Raw genomic sequence first — 19,859 nt, 5'->3', positions numbered from 1 at the left:
CCAGAGGCAGAGGCTTTAACCCACTGAGCCACCCAGGCGCCCCCTAAAGCTTCTCTCGCTCTAAAATTATATATTATTTTTAAAAAGTCTAGATGTATTACACTGGCAAGATATTCTACATGTTGTCAGACTTACCAACAACCCTGGGAGACAGGCAGAGAAGATAAATTGTTCCCTACTTAGTGTCAGGAAACTATGGCCCAGAGAGGCTGTGTGACTTGCCTGAAGCCACACAGCTCCTGAATGGGGAAGTAGGAACCTAATCCACTGCCTGTGATCACTTTGCATGACACGGCCTCGGCCCTGCCATGTTAGAAATGTTCCTGTTCCATCAAGGAAGTAGGCCAGTACAAACATCTAAATGTTTCCCTTGGATTCCTGGGTACTCTCCCAGATTTAAATTAAAAGAGCTGAGGTTTTCTAAGGGGTTTTCCTGGTGATGTTTTTGAAAATGTTTTGAAGTAATCCTATTAGGAATTTCCTAATCATTTGGCTTGTTCAGGTGAAGGTGATCAGTCACAGTGGTTGTTCATTGGAGACTCTGGCTGGGGGGCTGGAGGCCTGAGATCTGGGCAGTGGTTATGTGGCCCTGGGTCACTTCCTCAGGGTCCTTTCAGAAGACTGAAGAAAAGGGTCCGATATTCCAGCACTTTAGGAGAGACTTTTTTAATCTTAATAAAAATTTCCCAAGAACTAGCATAAAGAGAAGTAAAGATCAGGCAAATATCACATGAGTCACCCCCCCATTTTATAAATTTAGGTGTATTTTTTTCTTTCTAAAAAATTTTATTTATTTGAGAAAGAGAGCATGAGCTGGGGAAGGGGCAGAAGAAAAGGGAGAGAATCTCAAGCAGACTCCCTGCTGAGGGCAGAGCCCGACGTGGGGCTTGATCTAACGACCCTGAGATCATGACCTGAGCCGAAACCAAGAGTGGGACACTTAATGGACTGGGACACCCAGGCGCTCCTATTTTTCTTTCTTACAAAAGAACAGTGCACCTATTGTATGTAAGTCAACGGAAGCACATTTACTACAGCTTTATACACAAACTATGGGACAGCTGCGTATTGTTACATGAATGGAGTCCGCGTGCACTGAGATTCAATGTACAGAAATTTTGTAGTGTAATGTGCTGCGACCTGAAGGCTTGTTGTGCTTTATTTTGTCTAACACAGAGCTTCCCACCTATTTTCACATCCCTGCACACTTGGCAAAATAGTAGCATGAGCAGGACACACAGGGGAAGACCCCAGTCAGCTCCACCAAGGGGTGAGGAACCCATGGGTCTCTCCAATGCCAAAAGTGTATTTCAAAACTAGGCTTGAGCGGCATGGTTTGTCTTCCACAAAAACCCTTGAGAATGGCCTGTCTCTTCAATAAAACTCCAAAAATGCAGAAGCCCAAACGACACTTGTCACCATCTCATGGCCTAGCAGACAGAATTCTGGGGTGGGCACCTGGGAACCCAGGGCCTGCCTTTCCTGTTGCCTGTAGATTGCACTGGATTGCTCCCAGTGGAAACTATGAGTATGCTGGAATCTCGTGCCTCTCCTGAGGGCATGACCTACTGATGTGACCGAGCTACGGGAAGAATCTGTTTTCCTTATCCATGCTCCAGATTTCAGAGGCCGTGGCCCTGGAGCCATGAAGGACAAGTGTTCTGAAGCCTGGGAGTCCTGGGGTGTGATGACCCACTGTGCCTCAGCCTCTCTCAGCAGAGCATTTGCTGCAGCTTTCTTTGCCCAGGATGGTCCCCGCCCCTGCCATCAGTGGGTCCAGTGGACATTCTGCTGGGAAATGAACTTGCCAGCCATTAACTGTCCTAACAGGGACACAGGGGAGGCATGTCTAAAGGGATAAGGGATTGTGAATTCTCCATCAGAGAACAATTGCTGGCATTCTTGAATCATTGATGTAGTAGCTAGGAGAGGACAGTTGGTACAGTCTGAAGAAGAATCTGAATTTTGTTAGTTTAGGGGCGCATGGGTGGCTCCGTTGGTTTAGTGTCTGACGCTTGATTTCAGCTCAGGTTCGGATCTCAAGAGTTGTGAGATTGAGCCCCATGTCGGGCTCCGTGATCAGTGGGAGTCAGCATTGGATTCTCTGCCTCTCCCTCTCCTACCCCTCTCCCTACTTATGTGTGCGCTCTCTCTCTCTCTGTCTCTCTCAAATAAAACATTTTAAAATGCTGTTTTTTTGTAACTGATAATTTTTTTTTTAAAACAGGCCTTTTCTTTATCCCTCTCTATTTCTGTTTCTCCCTCAGTCTCTCTCAAACAGATGACAGAAAGGAAAGTTCGGGCAAAAATCTTTTTTTTATTAACATATAATGTATTATTTGTTTAAGGGGTACAGGTCTGTGAATCACCAGTTACACAATTCACAGTGCTCACCATAGCACATACCCTCGCCAGTGTCCATCACCCCGCCAACCCATCCCTTCCATTCCCCTCCCCTCCAGCAGCCCTCAGTTTGTTTCCTGAGATTAAGAGTCTCTAATGGTTTGTCTCCCTTCCAGGTCTAGTCTTGTTTCATTTTTCCTACCCCTCCCCCCTTCCCCACTCTGCCTCTCAAATTCCTCATATCAGAGAGATCATATGATAATTGTCTTTCTCTGATTGACTTATTTCACTTAGCATAAAACCTCTGGTTCCATCCTCATTGTTGCAAATGGCAAGATTTCTTTCTTTTTTTTTTTTTTAAAGATTTTATTTATTTATTTGACAGAGAGATCTCAAGTAGTCAGAGAGGCAGGCAGAGAGAGAGAGAAGCAGACTCCCTGCTGAGCAGAGAGCCTGATGCGGGACTCGATCCCAGGACCCTGAGATCATGACCTGAGCTGAAGGCAGTGGCCTAATCCACTGAGCCACCCAGGCACCCAAGATTTCATTTTTTGATGGCTGCGTAGTATTCCATTGTCTATCTATCTATCTATCTATCTATCTCACATCTTATTTATCCATTCATCCGTTGATGGACATCTAAGCTAAAGATACAAATGTAGTAATCCGAAGGGGCAGGTGCACCTGTGTGTTTATAGCAGCCATGTCCACAATAGCCAAACTGTGGAAAGAGCCTAAAAATCTTCTGTCTGTATCTTCTCCATTTGGGGAACATAAGGCACTACTTGACAAAATCATGTTTATGGTGAGGGAAAGAATGAAATTTTTGTTTGTTTGGAGAGTGTATTGGTTGAGAGACACTGGCATGAAAGGAGTTCTTGCATATGATTTTCTTTTTTAAAACTTTGAAAGTGTTTATTTCGATGTAACCTTATTCTTTCCTTGAATCGTTGTGTTTAATTAAATCCAAATCTGGAAATCCAGGGGTCTTTAGAGCCCACACTAGTCTAAACTCAGTTGAAATGAGAATATCTTCAATAAGCATATTGTATCATAGTATGTGTGTGTGTGCTTATATGTCTGTATATTATATATGTATGTATGTATGTATATACATATATGTGAACATACGTCACTTGCTTACCAATTAAGGAGCTAGGTAAAATAGATATAATTCAGAGGGGAAGAAACATAACAAGACCTTTATTCCTTTAATTTCCCCACTCATTAGTAAAACAATCATATGAAAAATGCACTTCCAGGGCACCTGGGTGGCTCAGTAGGTTAAGCCTCTGCCTTTAGCTCAGGTCATGATCCCAGCGTCCTGGGGTGGAGCCCCACATTGGGCTCCCCACTCAGCGGGGAGTCTGCTTCTCCCTCTCCCTCTGCCTGCAGCTCAGCCTGTTTGTGTGCACTCTTGCTCTTTCTGTCAAATAAATAAAAAAAAAAAAAAAAGAAAGAAAAGAAAAGAAAAGTAAATTCTCTTGCCTTTCATCTTTGTTCTTCGGTCCCTAATTAATTGACGGTGTATGAGGCGGTGACATTGCTTGTATCATTCTGTTGGTGGTCATATGGCTCTGTGTCTCTTGTGTCATGACCTTGTTATAACATGAGAAACGAACAGTTTCTTGGAAATGACTTTAAAGTCACTTTGCAACGGAATGCTCCCCCACCTCAGTATACTGCTTTGGTCATTGTCATTGATTCCTTTTTCCATCCATTTCAGTATTTTTCCAAACAGTTTGTAGGCTATTTCTAGGCCACACCTGAACTATTAGGACATCTCCGCTGGATCTCATGTATTCCACAAGGGACTCATTCGCATATGTAGGTTATTTGCATCTATGGAAAAATGCATAATATTATAATGGACAACTTGACAAAATAAGGCCCTTACTTGTGGCTACCCACCTGGCTTTGCAAAGTGAAACCATATTTGGTAAGCATCCTTGTTGAGTTTCTCCAGTCATTGGTGCCACGATGGCCTCTTTATGTTCAGGTCTTCCCTGCTCATTTTTCTCTTTGAAGCTTTATCTGCAACTTAGGTGAGGGTTGTTCTCACTTGACGTATCACAAGCTGTATGTGTTCTGTGAAATATGCCCTTAACCTTATCCAGGTGCATTCAGGCTGAGCTAGACCTGGAATTCTATCTAGATACCAATCTATTTATTTGGGAGAGAGTGCATGTGCTAGCAGGGGAGAGGGGTAGAGAGAGAATCCTCAAGCCAGCTCCCCACTGAGCAGAGGGCCTGCAGATAGAGACGCAGGGCTCCATCCCAGAACCCTGAGATATAATAGGAGCTGAAACCAAGAGTCAGACGCACAACCTACTGAGCCATTGAGGCATCCCAGACCAGAATTCTTCTGAAGAGGAAATACAAGGGGAGGCGCATGCCTTCCAGGTAGGTGATCAGAGTCAGACAGAATTCTCAGTGATCAAACTGGCCTGCTCCTGTTACCTCTCCCCTGTAAATAGCATGTTTATTTTAATTACAGTTCTGTAGCTACTATTTTTGTCTGTTCTAGAATATTGGGATGCAGGGCTGGAAAGCATATTATTAAATTGCTGTTAATGCCTTGATACTTGGTTATATAACAGTAGTCTTCCTGCCATACAGAAGGGAATGTTTACTCAGTTCATCTTAGATGAGCCAAAGGGGTTAGTTAGGGTTTTCGTTGGGCGCTTGGGGCTGCAAGAAACTCAGGCCTGGGGTACCTGGTGTGGGCAGCCAAGATGTGCGGAAACTGGAACCAGGCTGGGAAGGCTGGCAGGAAGCCAGGCAGCTGTGGGGAGGGGGCTCCTCTCCTCCTTCCTCCCTCCCAGCTCCGGGGGGTCACGTGCACACTTGTCTGCCCTCTTCATTTCTGTCCCCTTCTCTTTTGGCCCACGGCTGGCTTTCTTGACCTCTGTTTTCTATCTTTCTTTGACCTCAGTGTTTCTGCTTCCCTGTCGTCTGTCTTGTGTGCTACATTCCTTTGCCTTGAAATCCAATACTCTTCTGCTTCTTCTGCTTCAAGCTTACTTGACTTTTCTCTTAGTGTTTCTCAGCTCAGATTCCCTGGAAGAGGATGTGACTGGTCTGCCTCATCTTTTCCTGCAGGCCACCTCTGAGCCCTGTGTGTTAGCCTCGACCGTAGTCCCTGGTGAAAGGCAGCCTTGTCTGGTCCAGTGTGACAGTCCTGCTCTCTGTCCCCAGTCACGGTGTGCCGAGGGCGGGTGCCATGTTTCTGGCCCGCGCGGAGAGTACCAGGAACTGATTGGTTACAGAGTTTCATCTTTTATAAAGTCTTAGAGCAGGATATTCATTGTGGTATTTTTTTCCCTTTAATAGTTCTTGCATTATTACTTTATTATAATATATGTGCAAGAGTCTGGTTTTACATAGTTCCAACAGCATTAAAAATTACTTTTAAAAATACGGTTCTAATAGTCAGAGGAGTCTGGTTTCTTCCCAGTGGGGTATCTCCCCGTATCGATGTCATTTCCCAGAAGTAACTGTTATTAGCTGTTCAATGGACATCTTTCCTGGACATTTCCTAGGTACATACAAGCACACATAGCCTCTCTCTTTGCCTCACTTACATATGACCAAAGGCAGCGCCATGGGTATTTACCATTATAACAAAGACCCCGTATTGAAAGTAGCAAAACTAATTTCATCCATTTAATACTTGTGGTTTGTTTGTGTATTTATTTACTTATTTTAAAGGAATTTATTTATTTGAGAGAGAGAGAGGGAGAGAGCACAAGCTGGGGGAACCGCAGAGGCAGAGGGAGAAACAGACTCCCCGGTGAGCAAGGAACCCGACTCAGGGCTCGATCATGACCTGAGCTGAAGGCAGACGCTTAACCACCTTAGCTCCCCAGGTGCCCCAGTGTTTATATTTTTTATTTGGGGAATATAAACGTCCTGACTTAAGCTAGTTGTTTAAGTATATAGTCCCTATCATTGAGTTAAATAATTTGGTACTTTGTGATTGAAGATGTATCAGCTTACGGTATTGATGTACTTTGTATACAAGAGGGAAAACACAAACTTTAAACAAATTTCTATAGGATAAAGCCAGACCCTTCTCCATCAGAGTGTGATTTTGAGGATGCCACCCTTAGAGATATTGACCCTCCTACCTGTGGGATTTTATTCTAACAATGAAATGACTAACCTGGACCATCTCTAAGGAATTAGTAGCTTTATTATAAACATGGTGACCATTTATTTGCTTAAGACTGTTAACTCTCTTATTAAAAAAGCCTAAAACAGAAGGTTGGAAGTAATGGAGATAAAAATTTTTTTGAATCGTACAAGTATTGGATGTACATTTGAAAAAGTTTGGAAACACAGAACAGTACAGGAAAGAGATTTTTTTTTTACCTACCAATAATTTTATAGTCTTTAAAAATAATGCCATGTATTCCTTCCCTCCATCAGAAAGGATGAATACCTAACTTTTTTTTTTTTTAAGATTTTATCCATTCATATGACAGAGAGAGATCACAAGTAGGCAGAAAGGCAGAGAGAGAAAGAGGGGGAAGCAGGCTCCCCGCTGAGCAGAGAGCCCGATGCGGGGCTCGATTCCAGGACCCTGAGATCATGACCTGAGCCGAAGGCAGAGGCTCAACCCACTGAACCACCCAGGTGCCCCTGAATACCCAGCTTTTGTATCAACATGGACTGGACTGGAGGGGATTATGGTGAGTGAAATAAGTCAAGCAGAGAGAGTCGATTGTATCATATGTTTTCACTTACTTGTGGAGCATAAGGAATAACACGGAGGACGTTGGGAAATGGAGAGGAGAAGTGAGTTGGGGGAAATCGGAGAGGGAGACAAACCATGAGAGACTGAGGACTCTGAGAAACAAACTGAGGGTTTTGGAGGGGAGGGGAGTGGGGGGCTGGGTGAGCCTGGTGGTGGGTATTAAGGAGGGCACATATTGCATGGAGCACTGGGTGTGGTGCATAAACAGTCTTGGAACACTGAAAAAATAAAGTTTAAAAGAATGCAGGTATTATAGTTTATAATGTAATACTACTATACTTCTATTTTGATTGGAAATATATGGAACAAAAATTTTAGTTTTGCTTCACATGATATACTAGATATGTTTCACCATGTCATTGGATAATCATTTGAGGGCATGATTTCATTTTTTATTATTTAAATTTTTTATTTATGTAAGAGAGAGCGCAAGTTGGGAGCAAGGGGAAAGGGAGAAGCAGACTCTCTGCTGAGCAGGGATCCAGGTGCAGGCCTGGATCCCAGTACCCTGAGATCATGACCTGGGCTGAAGTCCAATGCTTAACTGCCTGAGCCCCTCAGGCGCCCCAAGGGCATGATTTTAAATGTCTGTCATTGCATAAATACAATTATTTGGACATACTAGGTCATTACCTAAATGTAATTTAAAATTCATAATTGCTTCTATTTCATGATATTAATTCATTGTGGATAAGGGGTTACATGAATCAAGAGGGTTGGCAATGATCTTGGGACCGAGTGAGTAGTACCTATGAATGTGGCCCATCTGGGAGCAGGTAGATGGGGGGCATCGTACCCAGGTTTCCCTGGAGTGGTGGATGTGGCTTGCCTCTTAGAAACGATGGGCTTCACAGTGAACAACTCTGCCCAGCACCAGAAAGACCCCTCTGTCTTTGCTCTACAGGCTAACCTTGGCCAGCCCTGAAACATCAGTCTCAAGTTTTCATACCTGCCTCTACAGTCAAGATTAGCACCAGGACACCTTGCTGCTGCATATATGGAAGCAGCTGGCAATGTAACAAAAGTGAATCTACCTTCCTCTTGGGTTGAGGGCTTGTTTGCATAATCGGAAGGCACCTATGCTCACCACTATACCACCAATGCTTGTTTGTGGAATCGGAACACACAGGTGCCCACCGTGTTTTCTGAATGAGTTCAGTTCATTGTACGCCTTGGTCTTTATCATAGCAAACTTGAATCCCTGATGAAAGGCTGACAACAAGCTTGTCTGTGGGGAAGAAATCGCCAGGGCAGCGCTGGGGTCAGGACTGGCCTCCTGGGGATGTGGCCTTGTACCGTGTAGCCCAGGAACTTGCATTTCAAAGGGCTCTGATGTTGGTTGAATGTTCCACTAGTGGTCTTGAAATTCTTCAGAATTTTGAGCAAGGGGACTTGCCTTTTCTTTTTGCCAGGGGCCCTGCAAATTCTGTAGGTCGTCCTAACCAGGGTGTTAGGGAAGGTGTTGAAATATCTTTGTGATTCCTTCTCAGACACGGCCCCAAAGAGAAGGAAAAGTCTATTCCAACAGCTCTCTGTTTGTGTAGGAGGAGGCGTGTATGACCTATAGGGTGGAGTGGAGCAGCTGCTAGAAGCTCGGGCCTTCAGGGGTGCTTGGCATATTTGAGCAGCACATGCTAATTGGCTGTGTGATGAAGGCTCTCCTGAGGAAATGCTCTTCCAATTCCAGTTTTCTGCAGTTGCTTTAGGTATAATCCCGCCTGTGTGCTTTCTCTTCTGTGGTGGAAAGTAGGAAAGTCACGGCTGCTTTCTGTCCGTTCGAACCCTCACTTTCTGTGGGCAGCACCTTCCCATGTCTGTGGGGGATACAGTCTTAGGTCCCCGTGGATGCCCGGTGCTGTGGCTAGCCCTGAACCCCAGGTACACACTGGGTTTTTCCTGGACATACATACCTGTGATTAAGTCATTTTATGAATTAGGCACAGAAAGAGCCTAGCAACAATTACTGCTAACAGAATAGAACAATTATAAGAATACACGTGTCCCACATTTGACATAGCATCTCGTTCTGTGCTCACTCACCTCCTCCCTGTGATAACGTGAGACGAGAGGAGGTCTGTGTGGTGAGATGAAGCGAAACGGATGATGTACACGTTGTGCCATAGCATGAGGCTACTGTCGACCTTCTGACCGCAGATCGGAAGGCGGGTGGTCTGTTTCTGATGGCAGCTGACTGGGGAGAAAGTGAAACCATGGATAGGGAACTACCATACTCTTATAAGCAAGCCCGAATTTCAAAGACCCTGCAATCCAGAAGTAGCCTGAAATACTACAGAGGGAGTAGTCTGTCTCTCCAAGCTTCGTCTTTCTGCCCCAGAGCCTGCCCCTCTCTTGGTAAGAAATGCATCAGGGGTCTCCCAGGCTCAGCTGATGCAGGATTGTAGATTTTCCACACTTCTAAACCAGTGCCCTTGGGATAAATACACAACAAAAACCTCATGCCTCCCCCATTCCTGTCTTCTTGCCTTCAATTAAGAAATGATTTTGTCGAGTTTCCTTTTAGTTTGCATTGGGTAGACAATTGTTTTAATTTCCCAAGTAAAAAATGTGAATTCCAGATTGAATGTGCTCTTCAAAACTATGCGTATGAGTCTAATAAACACAGTCCTGAGGGAATTACTGCCCTCCAGCCTTCCCGTCCCTAACTTAATGCTATTTATTTAAAGTACTGGTTTGCAACCCGTGCGTTACCACTGCCTTGAGCTAAAGAACAGAAATTGAGATTAAGCAATTAGAAACTTAGAGCAATTTGTTGAATTAAATAATAAAAAAAAAAGGAGACTTCTTTTTGTCTTTTTTTCATATTCTAGAGATACAGTATTTCACATGTACCATATCTGACAGAAGTATCAGTCTGTAACAGATTGGAAACCAAACCCAAACTGATTTTTGATCAGAAACAGTTTGAGGAGTCCTGTCCTAATTGACAGAGCTGGCAGTGTATTTCCTACACTACCAGACTGCTCGTTGGTTCATCTTTCCATAAATGGTGACAAATCCCTGTGTGTGTATGTGTGTGTGTGTGTGTGTGTATGTGTATAAAATGGCTCTCTCCTCTGTCCCCTCAAGAGAGAGGCGTTGTATTGTAAGGCGGCCATGATATGTGTGGCTGGGATGGTGTTGTGACACACAGCTATTGAGGTTGAGAGGAGAGAGTTGTGGACGGCCTGTTGAAGCAGCTACAGTAGTTTGAACTATGTTGAAAAACTGTCTTCACCTAAACCCTCTAGTGGGGGCAGAAAGTAAGCAACACTTAAAATAAAAGCATGCCGAGACAGTCTACACTGAAGGTAGAATTCCAGTACTGGGACGGGTCTCTCCCTTTTAGTCAGTACTTGAGAAAGGCTGTTAGACTCTTTGAGGTTGTGAAACTGAGGAAACTCACGGCCCCCATCTCCAGCCCCAGCCATCTCTCCCAACATACCTACGTGCCTCAGCTCCTTACCCAGAGAACAGACATGACCCCTCTCAGGGACACTGTGCTGGTCTGAGTACTTTACATTCATCGTTCATGGTGGTACTATGAACTTGGGTGTGTTAGAGCTCTGGAGCTGACCCCTCACCTGACAATTCCAGCATTCCCCCTCCCCCTCACTGTATGCAGGATGGTTTTTCTGATCTCTCACGTGGCCCCCTGGCCAGTGTGGAATGCAAAACAAATTGTTTACCAGTCTGAGTGTGGGTGCAGGAGTTTCAACTGGTTCAATCTTGCGGTAATTTTATGGTCTTTTGGCAACAACTGCCAAACTCTGGACTAGTTTCCGAAAGTAGGAGAATAAAAAGACTTGTGCTTTCCCTAAAGATCTCTGCTTTTGATCCACCTTAATTCCAGATAAATCTCAATTTTCATTAAAAAAAAATTTCAGATTACTTCCGAAATTAGAGAATTTGATCTCCCGTGGTAAAAAGTTTAGATGTGAGTTTGAGCTGTATTACCTCGCACTCTCCGAGGTGGGATTTTCCAGCCTTTTCTCAAGTAGTGGTCTCCATTCATTGAATGATGCTTAGACAGTTTTAATTATTTAAGGTCACTTTGCTAGAACTATGGTATTCTGCTATGGTAGCTGAGTAAGGTTGGAAAATAATTCTGGGTTTCTCCAAATGTCCATCAAAGTGAAAACTTCGTGGCCCAATTTATAAATATTCAGCATAACTTGAGGGACTTAAACTGGAGGCTTTGGGAATTCCAAGGTAAACAAGGCTGGGCCTGTTCTCCAGGAGCTCACAAACTGGTGGGAAGAAACTACAAACAAGATTCTTTAAAAGAAGTGAAAAAATTATGGTGTTGGCTGGAGGTTATAATTCTGTCCGCCGCTGCTTCTGGGTGTTACTGTGTAATTACTTCTGCCTAAGAGCAGGTAACCCTATGTCAGTGCTAAGACCACAGAGGATGTATCAATGACACCTTGGGAGCAGGAGGTGGGAGAAGGTGGGAGCCTGTGACCTGCAGAAACTTTCCATGGGAGGAGTGCAGAGGGGTTTGCAAATACTGATCCCAAATCCCCCCATTTAAATAGAATATGTATAAAGAAGCAAGTCTGAGCATACTGCCTGCCTGGCTTTAGGGAGATCAGTGGGTATTTGGTGAAACGAATTGATCAGGGTATATATTCGTGGGAGCCTCTAAACTCTGACTCTGAGCTGGATCTTCAGCACAAGTCAGTTCCATGGGAAGGGCAAATAGCTCAAAGAATAGGAAACCGGAAGAGCCAGTAAACAGGAAGAGGTACTCAAACTCCTTAATATTCAAAAAAATGCAAATTTAAACAAATGGAGGGGCCCCTGGCTTGCTCTCTTGGTAGAGAATGCAATGCTTGATCTCAGAGTTGTGAGTTCAAGCCTCCAATGCTGGGGGTAGAGCTTACTTAAAAACGAAAACAAATGGATACTATTTCTCATCCTGGAGAAGACTGGTGAAAAAAAAAACCAAAAACAAAACCCAGAACACTGATAATACTAAGTGTTGGGACCATTGTGGAAAACATATTGTCTAGCTTTCCTGGTAAGAGTATGTTGGGCACAGTCACTTTGGAGAACAATTTTGTAATGTCTGATAAGGTTTAAAGACGAACTTACCCTGTGACCCAGCAGTTGCATTCTAAAATGTCTTCACATGCTTAAAACATCATATATAAAGAAAATAAAGAAAATGATTGTAGTGCCTATTACAGGAAAAAAATTGGAGGTAAACCCAAGTGTCCTTTATTAGGAAAAAGAGTAACTTATATTTATACTGTGGATATTATATAGCATTTTAAATGAGTGAATCAAATTTACAAGTCTAACCTGGGTAAATTTTATAATCATTTTATTGCGTAAAAAGAAAAACAGGTTGCCAGACAATATCTACTCTTCTCATTATGGTAAATTTTAAAGTGCACATCAGTGTCAAGTGTGCATTCACGTACATACACGTCGGGAGATAAAAGTATAAGGACCTGGATGGGGAGAATATGAAACAGCCTGACAGTGGTGAGAGGGAGAGAGGGAAATAGGATCAGGGAGGCATTAAAGGGACCTTTCCTATGTGTGTTACATTTTCTTTATTTAAAAACAAAACAAAACAGATAAGGCCAGATGTTAAAAGAGTAGTGGCGCATGTATTTGTAATTTCCTATACTCTGCTGTGGTTTTGAAATACGTTGTTGAACAATAGTGCCGAGGGGTCCGTGGCACTCTCTGCGGAGGGGCTATGATTGCCTGTGCCCTTGACCTTTCTGCTGCCATTTTCATTGTAGACCTCGGACTGGTTGCATGGCTGAGGGGGTAGAGGAAGGCTGAATGAGCTTTAGTATCTCGTCCACTTTGACATTAAGTTATTTCAGGATCGTCAGGAGGTGATCGATCATTGTCCTGGGCACGTTCCTACCTGTCCAGCACGCTCCTGACGCGGGAGCAGAGTGAGCGAGTCCTATGTGTGTATCACACACCCTCCAGTGCCCGCAGGCAGATGGGAAGCCTAAACGTACCAATTTTGTAGTGTTTTCTGAGTCTCCTTGAAAACAGCATTTTTATGTTACAAGATGCCCCCGAACTAATACAGTAGGTAGATGTGGGGAAGAGTTATTTTGAGAGCCATAATTTGACTCAGTTATCCTAGGCAATCAAAGATTGTTTAACACCAGAAATAGCTGACTAGAGCAGCTGCTAAAACAGCACTTCTTGTGGGAAATGATAAAAGGTTCAGTATTTTGACAGCCATTTCAGAGGAATGAGTAATAAAACTTCTAAGAAAATCTTGATTGCTGGGTTGGTTTATTTTGGGAAGGGGGATTGGATTCTCTGGCTCAGATGTCCCATCTTCCAGGACTCTGTATGGATGGGGGCTATGGGAGGAATATTTCCCCTCTCCCAGAGTCGTGGCTCTTCATATCCATAGAGCTTGGGCGGCACAGTGATGACTTCTGCAGGTTTTCGAAAACTAGCCAACTCATCCATGGATCAAACGTGTTCAGGGCTTACTGTGTGTGCTCCAAGCAAAGTCCAGGACCCAGGAGTCAGAGTCAGCTTCCACCCTAAGGTCTTGTGGAAAGAGGCAAAATGTACAAGCAATTAAAAAAAAAGTTTTTAATTTATTTTTTATTTTATTTATATATTAATAAATATATTTATATATTAATAAATAATACATTTATATTATTTATATATTTTATTTATTTATTTGAGAGAGAGAGAGAGAGAATGAGAGGGGAGAAGGCCAGAGGGAGAAGCAGACTCCCCATGGAGCTGGGAGCCCAATGTGGGACTCGATCCTGGGACTCCAGGATCATGACCTGAGCTGAAGGCAGTCGCTTAACCAACTGAGCCACCCAGGTGCCCTGTACAATCAATTTTGAATAAACTCAATAGGTACTACAGAAGCAGAACTTGGAGGGGAGGAGGGATAGAAAGAGACATATTAAATACACAGGAGTTTGTCATTTCAGGCAGTGGGAAGTGAGAATTGACCGATAAACACGGCATTCCGAATAGAGGGAGAATTCTGGTCAGTGTTACAGAGGGAAAGGGCACATCTGGGTTCATGTGGAAGAAAACTGTATGAACGGATTCGGCAGGCCAACTGCGTACCTTGATTCACAGTATTACTTTCTGTCTGAATGTCTAGTACCTTAAGTTTTCAAAGAATTCTCACAACAGTTTTCTAATCATGCGTTCTCCTCACGCGAGTGTTACAATATCATACTGTCTGTGGTTTCAAATATTTTCAGCATGGACCCTCTGGTTGGTATGAAAACCTGTTTGTTTTCATCTAAATCTTAGTGGAAGCTGGCGGAGCCAGTTGTAAATTCACACTCGGCGTTGATGAGCTGGTGTCCATCAGAAGCCCTCACTCTGGGGGGTCTTCTTTAAGCAGCTCAGTTTTCTTTGTCCCTGGGTGACACTGGAGATTTTTTACATAGGCTAATGAGTATTGGAGATGGTTTTCAGTTGGGGACCTGTGTGGTGGTCAAGATGAGTGGATCAGCTTGAACCTTTCCGGAGTCTCTTCCTACTGTGTTTTACAGCGTATAGAAGTCTAGGGAGACATGAAGGATGGGGAAACTGAGGCTCAGGGAGCCTGGGTGTGAGAGTGGAGTGGTGGCATGAAGTATTCCAGAACTGGGACCGCTTCTGTTGGCTTCTCTGCCCAGTGAGCTGTGGTTGCCCTTGGAAGAAGCTTTATCTGTGATGACACTCTTCTAGAGGCGCATTGAACCATGTGGGCTGATCCTTGACTGAATTCCCTAAGCCCAGAATGAAGTATGTGTTCCTTAGAACCAACGTATGTGACCTTTCCAGTATTGTGGGGATTTCGTTTCTTCTTTTGATTAAAGAAGAGTGAAGTATTATAAATACTCAGTGATGAATGATATGCTTGTATTTCTAGTTAACATCAGAGGGAATCCAGTTTAGCCGGCACTCTTTTGTGCTTTTCCTGTTAATGTACTCTTCCATCTGCAGATAACTGAAAAGTAATTAGATGCCTTTGCAGTAAATCCATGCCACGGTAGAGAAAACCAAAATGCGTACATGTGTGGCATTATGTGGAAGTTTACCCCTTGGAAGACTGCAGGCCATATTGTATTTCGTACAGGCCAGATCTAACAAATGATTTAATTTCCACTTCGAAGTTTCTTTTTCCTGGTGTGTTCAGATCGGCTATGGTCACTATGGTTTGGAGTAAACCCAGATGGGTTCCTGTCCTTGGACAAAGACCAAGGACAACTGTAGGACTTGCCCGTGGTTAAACCTTTCGTAGGGCTTCTTGATGAATAACGCCGGTTCAGGAAGGCAAGTGCTATGACGATCCCTTTACAATGGAGCCAGTCAAAGCAACAAGAAGTGAAGTGGCAGGTCCACACCACAGAACTGGTTATTACAGAGTCAGAGCCAGAACGGAGCTCGCCTGAACTCAGCAATCTAGTTCTTTCCAGGACCCCAGGCTGCCAGGGCAGAAGGAAGTGAATTTCACTGGTATCGCACACATCAAGGTATTCGATATGGTGATATGGTGGGACCCAAACCACAAGACATTGTTACAAGACAACACTTCAAGAGATACTTGTGGTGACAGTTTCAGAAGAACTTATGGTTCAGATTCGGCAGAACTTCATGAAAATCCTGTTGTGAGCCCGGCGCTGGGCTCTGTACTTCCCAGTATGCTGCTTATTTTCAGCAGGAGCCGAGCAAGGGAGCCTGGGGACGGTTAGCCTCCCCTCTCAGCCTCAAGCACTATCAGCAGTAACCCAAACCATTTTTAATAAACATGCCGTCTAAGTAGAAGTCAAATTAAATAAAGGAGTGTCTTGGCAAGTTCCAGACAGGTTTCTTAACCCCTTTTTCCACTCAGTCTCTTGCCCTTAAATCCTGTTATATTCAGTCTTATTACAAGAACAATCTTGTAACTGTGATATTGTCTGTATTTTATCCTTGAGAAAACCAAGGCATTGAAAATAAGATGTCTTGCTCTGAGATGAAAACTAGCCAGAGTTCCTAATTGGTTCTTCTGAGTCCACATCCCGCTCTGTGCCGATTTCTGTCTGATTTTGGAATAATTATGGGTATTTACTTTATGGGAATCTTTTGGATTCATCCTGCCAAGTAAGGGATCTAGTTTATTTGAGTTTGTAGAATTTGTGAGTGTGTCCATGTTATTTTGGAATAGTGGAGAAAACCTTTGGTGCCTAATCCCAGTTTCGGATAGATAAATAAGCACACTTTCCTGGGGTGGGGGGGACTTGGAGGAATGGTGGTTATAAGATAGATTTGCACTCCTGAAAACAGAAGACACTGCCTCTTCTTAAGTGAGCACTGGTGTACAGAGTGTTTGCATTTCTCACAAACTAGTAGGTAAATTCATTTGCTCATGGTTCAGGCTTCCTGGACTTGGATGATGTGGGCAAGTTTCTTTCCCTCAGGGTCTGGACAGATCAGTGAGGTTCCTGACCCACGGAATGCCACTGTATGCTACCCCAAAGCCTTTCCTGATCCTCAGCCTAATTCCTGCATCCTTGGAGCGGGCACTCATCTACAGCCATCTCTGGTTTTAATGATGGATGTGATAAATGCCAAAGGACTCTGCCACTGAGATGCGAAAATGCTTGTTTCCCAGCCCTTGTTCACTCCTAAACAAGTGTTAGATGACTCCCCTACTAGATTATAAATACCTTAAGGACTCTGTCTTTCTGTGTTTTGTGCCCACGGGGTTTGCCTTGCACATAGTAGGTACTTACTTGATGCTTGCTGAGCTGACCTATACTTTTTCAATACAAAGAAAAGTGGGACAGTTTAAAATAATATGTAGGCCAGCCTGGCACACTGACTCAGATAGACGTGACTGCTTCCCAAGGATTTATTTCTTTGGTGAAAAGGGGGAGGAAATCATGCATATTGGGCCTAATGTAGATAAAACAGAGACACTAACACATAAATACTTAATACCTTCCCTATTTTTATTTTCAGTAGGCATTTGTAAATACCAGCATCTACCAGGGACTGGGCTTCCAGCTTTGCCAGCCTCCCATTAGTTTTGACACCAATATACTGCCTTCCAACTTAGGCAGTTTCTCTTGGAGGTTGTTGGAACAAGAAACAGTGGAGCCAACATCAACCTGTTTAAGATGAAGACTTGTCAGGGTGGAGTGCAACAGGATAAGGGCCATCGAGAAGGGTTGTAGGGGAAGACCATTGGGAGGTCCAACAGAAAGGGTGTGTTGACACTGCCTCTGGGAATTTGGGGGAAGCATGTGGAAACCCTTAAGCATTCTCCTCCCTTCTCTGTCCTCAGGCCTTCTCGTGGGTACCCTTGATGTCGTGCTGGACTCCAGTGCCCGGGTGGCTCCTTACCGAATCCTGTACCAGACTCCAGACTCTTTGGTCTATTGGACCATCGCCTGTGGTAAGTAGCCATATTCAGAAATATGGAGAAACCGTATGATTAACAACTTTCTGCCAGAAGGAAAGGAACCTTTGTTTGGGAATACAGTTGCTAGGTCTTGTAGGGTAATTAAACATAGCCACTTCAGGAGGTGAACTCCAAATCTTAATGGCTTGACATGGTAAAGGTTTTTTTCTCACTCTGACAAAGTCTCCTTTGGGTCCTGTGGTCTTCTCCATCTATCATGAGACAAAGCCTCTACAGGAAGACAACTTAGACAGGAAAAGTAGGAGATAGAGACACACCCATGTATTTTTTTCCCAGAGTGTTCTAATTTAAGAAAAAACTTTTTATTAACATATACTGTATTATTTCAGGGGTACAGGTCTATGAATTATCAGTCTTTTTTTTTTTTTCTTAAAGATTTTATTTATTTACTTGAAAGAGAGAGAGAGAGTGAGAGAGAGAGAGCCTGAGAGGGGAGAAGGTCAGAGGGAGAAGCAGAATCCTTGCTGAGCAGGAAGCCTGATGTGGGACTGGATCCTGGGACTCCAGGATCATGACCTGAGCTGAAGGCAGTCGCATAACCAGCTGAGCCACCCAGGCACCCATGAATCATCAGTCTTAAACAATTCACAGCACTCACCATAGCACATACCCTGCCCAGTGTCCATCACCCAGCCACCCCATCCCTCTTCCCAACCCCCTCCAGCAGCCCTCAGTTTGTTTCCTGAAATTAAGGGTCTCTTATTATGGTTTGTCTCCCTCTCCGGTCCCATCTTCTTTCATTTTTCCCTCCCTTTCCCCCTATAAGCCCCCGCCCTGCCTCAAATTCCTCACATCAGAGAAATCATATGATAATTGTCTTTCTCTGATTGACTTATTTCGCTCAGCATAATGCCCTCTAGTTCCATCCATGTTATTGCAAATGGCAAGATTTCATCTTTTGATGGCTGCATAGTATTCCATTATATCTATATACCACATTTGCTTTATCCATTCATGTGTTGATGGACATCTAGGTTCTTTCCATAGTTTGGCTATTGTGGACATTGCTGCTCTAAACACTGGGGGGAGGCACACCCACATTTAACTTCCTAGGCCCGGACGTGTCACATACCACTCATACTATGTTGACGAGAACCAGTCACATGACCCCAACTTAACTCCATGGGCAGTTGGGAAATGAAGAGGAACATGGGGACTACTTGGGCATCCTCAGTAATACTTACATATCCAAGCACAGTACTTCCTACTTGAGTAGGGATTTTTTTTTTCTCTGATCATAATCTATAATAATGTCCTGTGTTTAAAATGGTAGTCAGCAGCCCTGCCATTCGTTATTGGATCTCTCACAAGGATTTTTAATCCAAAGTGGCCAAGAGTTTTTTAGTTATTTGTTTTTAGTTATTTTTAAAGTTATTTTTAGTTATTTGTTTTTAGCTTTGCATATAACCATAGAAAAAGCAAGGGCACCAAGCACTTAATTTTTTACATTTTTTCACCTCCATGTGATTTTTTAAAATTATTATTAATAGACTTTATTTTTTAGAACAGTCTTAGATTTATAGAAAAGTTGGGCAGATAGTCCAGAGACCTCCCATCTACCCTCCACATACAGTTTCCCTTATTATTAACATCTTAGTATGTTTTAGTAAATGAACTCATATTAATACACTATTACTTTTTTTAAAAAAATATATTTATTTGACAGAGAGAGAGGGAACACAAGCAGGGGTAGCAGCAGGCAGAGGGAGAGGGAGAAGCAGGCTCCCTGCTGAGTAAGGAACCTGACATGGGAGTAGATCCCAGGACCCTAGGATCATGACCTGAACTGAAGGCAGACGCTTAACTGACTGAGCCACCCAGGCTCCCCTTGATACACTATTATTAAACAAAAGCCACAGTTTATTTAAATTTCACCTAATGTCCTTTTTCTGTTCCAAGATCCTATCCAGGATACTATATTATATTTCGTTGTCATGTCTCTTCAGGCTTTTCTTGGCTGTGGAAGTTTCTCAGGCTTTCCTTGTCTTGGATGACCCTGCCAGGTTTGAAGGAAGTTACTAGTCAGGTATATTGTAGAGTGTCCCTCTATCGGAATTTGATGTTTTTCTCATGATTAGACAAAGATTTTTCTTGAAGGAGATCACAGAGATAAAGTGCTATTTTTATCAAATTGTGTCAAGCAAGGGTACATATTGTTAATTTATGACTAATGAGGTTTTCCTCACTCACCCAGCTGAAGTAGTATTTTTTGAGTTCCTCCACTGGTATGTAACTATTTTCTTCCCCTTTCCATGCTGTTACTCTCCAGAAGTCATTATGCACAGCCCACCCTTAAGGAGTGAGGAGTTTTAATTTATTCAGTTATTTTTATCA

General features: G+C 43.4%; 1 protein-coding gene across 1 annotated transcript in view; it reads left to right on the top strand.

The window, feature by feature from the left end:
- TBC1D9 (TBC1 domain family member 9) overlaps positions 1-19,859 on the top strand; it is a 121,600-nt gene that overhangs the window by 32,996 nt on the left and 68,745 nt on the right. Inside the window, exon 2 of the mRNA XM_059378601.1 lies at positions 17,388-17,498. Coding sequence (XP_059234584.1) covers positions 17,388-17,498 — 111 coding nt within the window. The remainder of the gene's footprint in view (positions 1-17,387; positions 17,499-19,859) is intronic.

This window comes from Mustela nigripes, chromosome 1 (genome assembly GCF_022355385.1).
Source record: "Mustela nigripes isolate SB6536 chromosome 1, MUSNIG.SB6536, whole genome shotgun sequence".
Classification (NCBI taxonomy): domain Eukaryota; kingdom Metazoa; phylum Chordata; class Mammalia; order Carnivora; family Mustelidae; genus Mustela; species Mustela nigripes.
Note: the sequence above shows the minus strand (reverse complement) of the source record. Positions and strands in the feature narration are given on the sequence as shown.